Raw genomic sequence first — 9,530 nt, 5'->3', positions numbered from 1 at the left:
GATGGACCAGGTTGGACTTACAGAAGGAGAGGCTGAATGTGTCCCCGGTATAGATGGAGGCATTAAGGAAACCAACAATATAAGAGCCCACAACCAGATATGAACACAACCTAGTTGTCTTGGTAGTGGTGTAATGCAGGGACTTACACACTGCTGCATAGCAATAGAGTCCATTGAGTCTAGGAGGTAATTTTCAACAGTACCAAAGGCTCCAAAGAAGTGTATCTGAACAGCACACGCATTGTAGGAAATGACCTTGTCTCCTAGATGGAGACTAGCCATGATCTTGGAAGTAACAGCTGAAGAGTAGCAAAAGTCCACCAGAGACAGGTTACCCAGGGAAAAGTGCATGGGAATGTGGAGACAGGAGTCCAAGATAATACTAGGAACCAGGATCATCCCCAGGTTCCCAGCCAGAGTGATGGTGTAGATGAGGAGGAAGGTCACAAAAAGGAGGACTTATAGACCTGGGTCATTGATCAGTCAGCAGGATGAAGTGTGTCACTTCCGTCCTGTTCTCCATCAGTGTTACCTGAGAATCACAAGATGTTCTGTAACCATGAGAAAAGGGAAAGGAATGATAAAGAAATCGAATTGAAATTGGGAAGAATACATACATTATGTATTATGTATTCTTTTAAAAACCTCTACTCTAAAAATCTCCAGAATTTTATGCACAGGGTTACTGTCAAATTAAAGAATTTTAATTGATCATGTACTTAATTTTAAAATTCTGTGCTTTGTGAACTGCTATTTAGACAACTTCTCAAGTTGGTAAAATGACTTGTGTGGATGAATCTCTCTGATGATATACTTTACCTAAGCTTAGTAAAAGCTGCACCTGCTATGTGTATTCATTGTTTCCTCTCAAAAACATTAGGAGTTTGATTCTTGATTTTAATTCTTGTACTTTAGGAGTCTTGTTAAGGAAGTCAGATCCTGAGCCGACATATTGAAAATTTGGGCCTACTTTTTCTTCCATTAAGTGTAGGGTCTCTGTTCTAGTCTTTGATTCACTTTAAATTGAGTCTCATGCCTGATGAGAGACATGAATTTAATTTCATTTTGTCACATGCGGATTTCTAAGTTTTCCAATACCATTTGTTAAAGAGGCTATCTTCTCTCCAGTGAATGTTTTTGGTGTGATAGGGAAGACAATGACTGCATTAGGCATGCACACATATTACCATAACAAAATAAGGAAGAAATATTCTTTGAATAACAACCTTGATTTTTTTTTAATGAGCAAGTGGTAAAAGCTGGTGTTCATAACTACATGTTTCTGCTCCCCATTCTGTTATTACCTTTGTCTTCAGTAAGCAGGTCAGGTGGTCATGGCTCTTAATTGGTGGGCTCACCCAAAACTATAATCCTACAAGTTCTAATAGTCCTTCCTTAATTGAACCATTGGATTTTTCCTTTTAGTCAATTGAAATACAATTTACAATAAGCAGCTAAGGTTGCTGGTAATTTGGGGCCCATAGTTAGGGTTTCAGTGTCTGCCAATGCCCAATATCTTTCTATTTCTCAATATCTGTTTTACAAAAGGAGAGTCATTATTCATAAAGGACAGCAGGACCTTCTCAGAGTCTATGTTTTGAACTCTTGCATAACCTCCTCATTATTAGTTGCATACTAATAGTGAAAGGAGTCCCAAGGGGGTCTCCTGCACTCCAAGTATATTCTTCTTTACCTCCACAGTGAAGTAGAAGTCCCCTCGCTAGTCAGTGTCAATCACCAGAGAATACTTAAAATTTTTCACAACCTTTCATTTCAGAAACATGGAGAGCTCAAAGTGGTTGAGCACCAATCTTAACTTCCACTCTCTAGAACCACTCTTGTGTCTTCTGGTGGAAGAATTTCTCACTAGCATTGATGTCATTTTCTTTGTCACCCCTTTGCCCCTTGACCTATGCATCTTAGCAATGGGGAAAAAAACAAATATGGGATTCTAATTTTGAGCATATAGACATGAGACCAATGCATAGGACCTACAGAGTATTGCATACAACCAGCCCTGTAACTGTGTCTTTGAAAAGCTATTGCAGCATTCCATCAAGTCAGCTACTTCAGAATGATGGGGTGAGGGCATCCCAGTGAATTCCATGAATATGGACCCATTGTCCCACTCCCTTTTCTGTGAAATAATAATTGGTAGCAATTCTACTGGAATATTATTATAGAGGATGAGGCTTTCTATCACTGCACAAATGGTAGTTTTGGTAGAAGCATTGCATGAAAGGAAGGGAAGCCTGTATATGTGATAAGTGTCTATTCCAGTGAAAATAAAATGCTTCCATTCCACAATGGTGTGGCCAAGTAGTTGGCACCAGCTCACTGGCTGGTTATACTAAGGAATGGCACCAATCAGGGACATGGAGTTAGTGTCTGCTGCGACATACTGGACACTAAACAATGGCTGTAACCAGATCTATCTTGGTGAATAGAAGTCTAAGATTTGAACCCCTGCATAACTTCGTAAAAGAGTGGAAAAAGAGGACCTCTTCGAAAAAGAGGACCCAGCAGGTTTTCTCAAGCCCTTCTATAAGTGCACTAATCCTAATCATGGTGGCAGAACTTAATCACCTCCTAAAAGGAAACTCAATCACATTCTAAAGGCCCACCTCTTATCAGAATCATAATAGGTCTTAGGTTCCAACATGTGAGTTTCAGGGGGGTGGGGACCACAACTTTCAAATATATTATAGCATATGTTAACTCAGATATTTGTGTTTTTTTTAAATTATTTTATTGTGCATATTCAAAGGTTGTATTTTGTGTTCCTCTCTTGTCAGATCACACTATGGACTACCATGCTGTCTTTACAACTGAAAATTGAGGTGGAAGTGTAGCTCAGTGGCAGAGCACAGTCTATCATACACAAGGCTTTGGGTTTGAGCTCTAGCCCTGCCAAAAATAAAAACCCTACAAAACTACTAAAAATAGTCATAATGATTTCTATTCTATTCTATATATATGTACATATACATTCTATATGTATGTTTGTGTATATATTTTATATATATGCATATATATATATACCCATATTTTATACACAAACACACACAAAATATGAAATAATTGGTTCATGTTATTATGAAGGCTGAGAAGTCCAAATCTGCAGGGGGGTCTAGCTTGCGCATGACCTGGGAGAGCCAACGTGATATCTTCCTGCCCTGAGAAAGTTATGATAAGTGTTCTTGGGACTGTGGACTGAGAGGCAAGTATGTAAATGAGGAAAATGAATGTTCCTCTTTCGTTGTAAGAAAATTTTAAAAGCTTTTCTAGACTAAAACTATAATAATAATTTTGGTGGGTATGTAAGAAGAAGAAACAAATATATTCACTAAAATTTCTTTAGATATGTTAAAGAATGACCAAAAATGAAAGTAAAATAAAAGCAATGATTTTAAAACTTAAAATAACAAATGTTGATAAAGGTATTAGATTATGTAAGTGACTGGCTGGTATGAGTTCAAATTGCAACAATTTCTTTAGAAAACAGTTCAGCAGTTTTTTATTAAAATAAAAAAAAACACCTGACTTTGACAAATCAACTTGACTCAACACATTTACTCATGTGACATGAAAGCCCATGTCCATGCAGGTGCTCCAACAGATGTTTGTGCATCAGTCTTGTTTATATTCACAGCCTTATTTATAACCACAAAACACTAAAACCAACATAAATGCTCCTCAACTGCAGAACCAAAAATCTGTAAAGTCAGGCTGGGGATGTGGCTTAGTGGTAGAGAGCTTGTGTAGCTTGAAAGAGATTATGGGTTCAATCCCAACATTACAAAACAAAACAAAACCTTGTGAATTCCACATAATAGATGCTACTGTTCAATTAAAAAAAAACAAAAACAACAACCTCTTCTGTCTCACGGGTGGCCACAGGGATGGATGTGAAATGATGAGCTAAAGATGTCAGACTCAGAGATCATATAGTCAAGGAACTGCTAACAAAGGCAAAAATATTTGTGAAAATACAGTTTCTTTGATGCCAGTGGGAGTAGGTAGGAAAAGAAATCATGAGAGAAGCCCGGAATTGGTTTAGGTGATTGTCATAGTGGTTAGTGACTACACATTAGACAAAATCCTTAGGCCTATCCACTAGTATATGTGGCTATTGCTTTATGAACATAATGAGTTATTTAGAAAATCTAGAAAGAAGAAAAACCCAAGTGATACAAAAGCATTCATACATGGTAAAATAACTAATCATAACTAAGTCAATTTCCTCAAATAGTTTAATTGCTTTTTCCCTAGGAAAGCAAGATCAAGGGCTGGAGCTGCCTCATGGGAAACCTCCAGAGATCTCCAGGTCTCTATAATTCTCTCCAGGTCCCCATGCGTTTGCCTCTGAAGTCCCAACATGACTCAATATACATTGCTCGGAGTGAACGCACGCCATGCTGTGCTTCGCTGGTCATTGTTTACTTGTGTGAAGGACAATCACTGAGAGCACATTCAGGCCTTCTTCTGACGTGAGGATTTGCTATAGGACTTCAACCATGGTCAGGGAGACCCTCGATGATGAAAGTTTTCTTCATTGACATTTAAATGATGACCTCTCACAGGATGTTTTATAAACCTCTGTTATTTGTTATTTATTTTTGTTTTAGTTTCTACAGGCACATTCAATGAATTACATGAAAGATATAATCTTATCATGTTTATTTTGCAAATGAGGAGGAGATAAGAGATCCCTCTATGAAACAAAGTATTAACAGTAAATTCAGAACATGATCCATGTTAATGTTCTTTCCTCTGTTTTTCCATGCCTTAGACAACTTGGATACTTTGACGACTACCTGAGAGAGATCCTCTAAGAGAAGGTATGAGGTACCCCAAGGCTGACTTTATGATCAGACTGACATCTTGGATGGGATGTTCTTTCTCCCCCGGCAAGCTGGTAAGCACCTGCGTTCTGGGATTCATGCAGAAGTAAGGACAGCTATCTTACTGAGGTTACTTAAAAACAGCAAGAGGTGGCTTCAATGTTTTTTCTAAAAATTGAGGGGAATCTGTTTTATGACTGACAAAATGAGGCCAGGGATTCTCTCTAGTAACAAGAACAAAAAATAAGATATAAGCTGGAGATTTTCTCCTTTTTTTATACATTCACCTAACACTGGAGGTGAAAACAAACAAACAAAGCCAAACAAATAGAAAATTCAGAAAAGTGAAATGATCTTCTTTAAACTACAGAAGTGTCCTAAATGAATTAACAAGCTACCTACCAACTGTGGAGTGTGGGAGAGAAGCAATCTTTCATGTTTATCTTACAAATACAGAGGAGGTATGTGGCTCTTTGAAAGACACAGAAAGAATTAATGGCAAAATCAGAACTTGATCTGTTAATCTTCTTTTTTGTCCCTGCTTTAGAGATTTGGAACCTGTACAATACCCATTGCTGATTTTATGATTTCAGATTGACTATTATGGACTGACTGTGTTTTGTTTTCTTGCAAACTAGTAAGTTTCAGCAGTCCATAAACATTTTAGTGAGAAGTTTAAGTCATGTAAAAGCAGTGGCCTGTCTACACCTACTATGACATATAAGAATGGAAAGAAGTGTTTTACAAATATTTCTCAAATGGTGAGGTTCAGACTGGGAAATCAATGACAAATTATGTCTTATAGTGGATTTAGTGATGTATATGATAAATCACATTGTATCCTAAAAATTATAAACTAACATTAAGATAGTTGAAGCCCTGATTGATTATGTGATGATATTATTTGCATCTCTGTGGAGATTAAAAATCAAAAAACAACAAAAAGAAACCTAGAATAAAAAATGATCTTCTTTACACTACAAAAGGGTTCTAAATGAATTAACATGTTCTGTCCTGCCTTTCAACCATTTCATGCTTATTTTTGGAAGGTGACTTTAAGTCTAGAACCTTGAGTCTTTCTCATAATATGTGTATAATATTAGAGTATCACACACCATCTCAAATTCTCAGTGTCCTTATGGATAAAGAATTATAATAATTAATGTAATTTGGTCCATTTTTCCCCATTACCTCCCCTTTCCTTCCATGTACATAGAATAATGAATCCCAATTTGAGGTATAATTATAATGCACCAATTAACCCAATGGAAGTGAAACCAGTAGAGTAGAGGAGCAGGATTTGGAAAAGGAGAATTGAAGGAAAACAGGAGGTTCTGGGGAATGAAGTTGATCCAATTATATTTGTTTATGTACAAATATGTCACAACTAATTCCACTGCTATGCATAATTCCAATGCACAAATAAAACATAATGAAGAATAATACTAACTACATTATACCTGCACACACAAAACACACTTGTATGCAAACTCCTTATCATTTGTTGTATAACATGGTACATGCTAACTGTGATCATGTGTGTTAACATCAGCCACCGTGATGTCTTCATGGAATAGACTTGTAAATTGAAGTGTCACAGGCTAAAGAGACAGATGTTAGGCAAAAGTAGTTAGTTTTGGAAGGATATTTTCCAAAGGCTTTAATTCAAATAAAGAAGTTGAAAATACTCTTTCTATGCAAGAATCAATTCAACTTAAATCTTTTACAATATGGAACTTGCCACGAGACAGATCTGTCAGCTAAAGACAGCCCCAAAACTGAGTACTCTCAAGCTTGGTCTATGATTTGGCTATGGGACATCAGTAGTGAGAGAAAGAATAGGTTTTAAGAACAATGGACTCTTATGTCCAAATTAAAATGGGTAGCAAGGAAGAAATTTTAAAATGATAAGATCTCATGGAATTGTAGAAGCAGAGATCATACACTTGAATCAGAACAGACTGACAATCACTGGAGAGCACAGAACAGGACATGGGCCCTAATATGGGAGAAGAGGCCCACTGGGGAGTTATGTTCCAAGAGTCCAATGTCACCCCCAATGAAGCCCCGCATGTTGGCATCCAACTTGACTGAACCAGGACATAGGCCATGATCACAGCCTAAGGAAAACATCATGATGGCTACACTCTGCAGGCTGTGCCTATGCCCATCAGGCTGTAGTCCTTTGAGCGTTGTCTTACTTAGTTCTCACAACATTAGCTCAAAGCAGGTCTCTTCACTGTCTTCATTTTACAGATGGAAATTGGATGTCTGAGGGGTTGGGATAGGACCAGTGACTCCTGGGTGGTAAATGGAAGGTCTGATACGCATCTCCTCCAAGAGTTTAAGCTCCAAGTCTTCTGTGCCTTGATGATGTACCTTCACTCAGAACAGCATCCCCAGGCATCTCAGGGTCCCACCACCCTTGGTTACCCTACCACACCTGCTGTGCAGAGAGATGTGCTATGATGCTTCAAAGCCAAACCCATCTTCAACCTAAATCAATAGTTTATGCTTCAATCACACCAACCACATCAACGTGGGCAGGTATGCTGAGGATAATAAACATTTTATGATGGGAAAAAGGTTAAAATGCAATTCAAATTTTTTAATTTACTTATGATACTTTTGTTATTAAAGAGGGGTCAATTTACCATTCTGGGTTTTTCTTTCTTTATTTGTCATCCAATTAGAGGCAAATATATAGTGAACAAGATGAAACTACCCTCATCTATCAAACCCTTTGTTCACCATAAATTCAGTTAAAATACAGATGAGACCCTTAGACTTAGGAACTACTCAACACGTATAAAAGGTTTTCATGTGTCCAGAGCCAGGATTTTCAACTAACACTTGTACAAATGATGATTAAATTACTGTACCTCTTGTGCTTTAGTATATACATGAGGAAACAACCAATAGAACTCATGATGTTGAGAGGAGCCAGTGGATACACAGCCTCAGGGCCTTCTGCAGTTCTGGGAATGTGGGCAAAAAGGAGGGTCAGTTTGTAATGAATTCAGCAGAGGAGCCTGGGTAGATTCATCCTTAATAGTCCTTATGATCAAAATTTTAATTGACTACATGTCAGATAACAAATGTGTGTAGTTTTAAAAATTGTGTATGTGATTAAGATTCTAAAGATTTGACAGTATGTAACCCTTTTCATAATTAATGCACCAAATTTGATTCTGATAGCCATGCTATTTCTGGCGAATCTCAAAGTACAACATGTATGCATGCTTTCAAATTCAATTAATTTCTTTATCTTTCTGTTTTTCCCCTCATGATTATATAATATATAGTGATTGTGAGGTATCACTGATGGAAAACAGGACAGAAGTGACAGAGTTCATCCTGCTGGGACTGACCAAGGTCCCAGATCTACAGCTTCCCCTCTTTGTGACCTTCTTCCTCATCTACACCATCACTCTGGTTGGGAACCTGGGGATGATCCTGTTGATTGTCTTGGACTCCCGTCTCCACACTCCCATGTACTTTTTTCTTGGTAACTTGTCTCTGGTGGATTTTTGCTACTCTTCAGCTGTCACTCCCAAGGTCATAGCTGGGCTCCTTTTAGGAGACAAGGTCATCTCCTACAATGCGTGTGCTGCTCAGATGTACTTTTTTGGAGCCTTTGGTACTGTTGAAAATTACCTCCTGGCCTCAATGGCCTATGATCGCTATGTAGCAGTGTGCAAGCCCCTGCACTACACCACCACCATGACCACACGTGTGTGTACCTGGCTGATCTTAGGCTCCTACATTGTTAGTTTCCTGAATGCCTCTATCCACATTGGGGACATGTTCAGTCTCTCCTTCTGTAAGTCCAATGTGGTCCACCATTTTTTCTGTGATGTTCCAGCAGTCATGGTTCTCTCTTGCTCTGATAGGCCTGTTAGTGAACTGGTTCTTGTTTCTATTGTGAGCTTCAATATCTTTTTTGCTCTCCTAGTTATCTTAATATCCTACATGTTCATTTTTATCACCATCCTAAAGATGCGCTCAGGAGCAGGATATAGGAAGGCCATGTCCACCTGTGCCTCCCACTTCACCGCAGTCTCCATTTTCTATGGGACTGTTATCTTCATGTACTTACAGCCCAGCTCCAGTCACTCCATGGACACAGACAAAATCTCATCTGTGTTCTATACTATGGTAATCCCCATGCTGAACCCTGTGGTCTACAGCCTGAGGAACAGGGAAGTCAAGGGTGCCTTCTTGAAGATCAAGAGTTTATTCATTTGCCAGAAGCAAAATAATCTTTAGGATTTTGAATTTTGGTGCACAATTGCTGGGTTCATTTCTCTCACATTCCCTCCATGTGCTGAGTTGCATTTTATCCCCACACTAAAGTTCTTTTGTGATATTGTTACCTGTTCTTGTCTGGAAAAGAAAAAAGAAATATTTTGTCCAGAAAAACAAAATGAGAATAGCTCTCTTCGGGGTATGCTTGTGAAAACTCTCACTGACGATGTTGATGTCTTCACTACTTTTTACATGTGTCTTTTTTTCTACCATATGTCAATGCAAATATGGTGGATCAACAAAATCCAGAAATAGAGGAAATTCATGCAGGTGTCCCATGAGATCACATATAGATGGATGAGGTATATTTACCAGAACTAATTGTGATGTCACTATTTGTGGTGGTTAATTTGTTGGTTTGAGTAGGTTAAGTGATAA

The 9,530-nt window shown here is 38.2% G+C and overlaps 1 protein-coding gene across 1 annotated transcript; it reads left to right on the top strand.

Moving 5' to 3' along the window:
* Window positions 1–8,168: 8,168 nt before the first annotated feature.
* Window positions 8,169–9,113, top strand: LOC114099817 (olfactory receptor 5B3-like). The gene has a single exon (XM_027944329.2). It carries the CDS (start codon window positions 8,169–8,171, stop codon window positions 9,111–9,113), a length of 945 nt encoding a protein of 314 aa, XP_027800130.2.
* The last annotated feature ends 417 nt before the right edge of the window (window positions 9,114–9,530 follow it).

Source organism: Marmota flaviventris, chromosome 9 (assembly GCF_047511675.1).
Source record: "Marmota flaviventris isolate mMarFla1 chromosome 9, mMarFla1.hap1, whole genome shotgun sequence".
NCBI lineage: Eukaryota > Metazoa > Chordata > Mammalia > Rodentia > Sciuridae > Marmota > Marmota flaviventris.
This window is presented reverse-complemented; position numbering and strand designations above follow the sequence as displayed.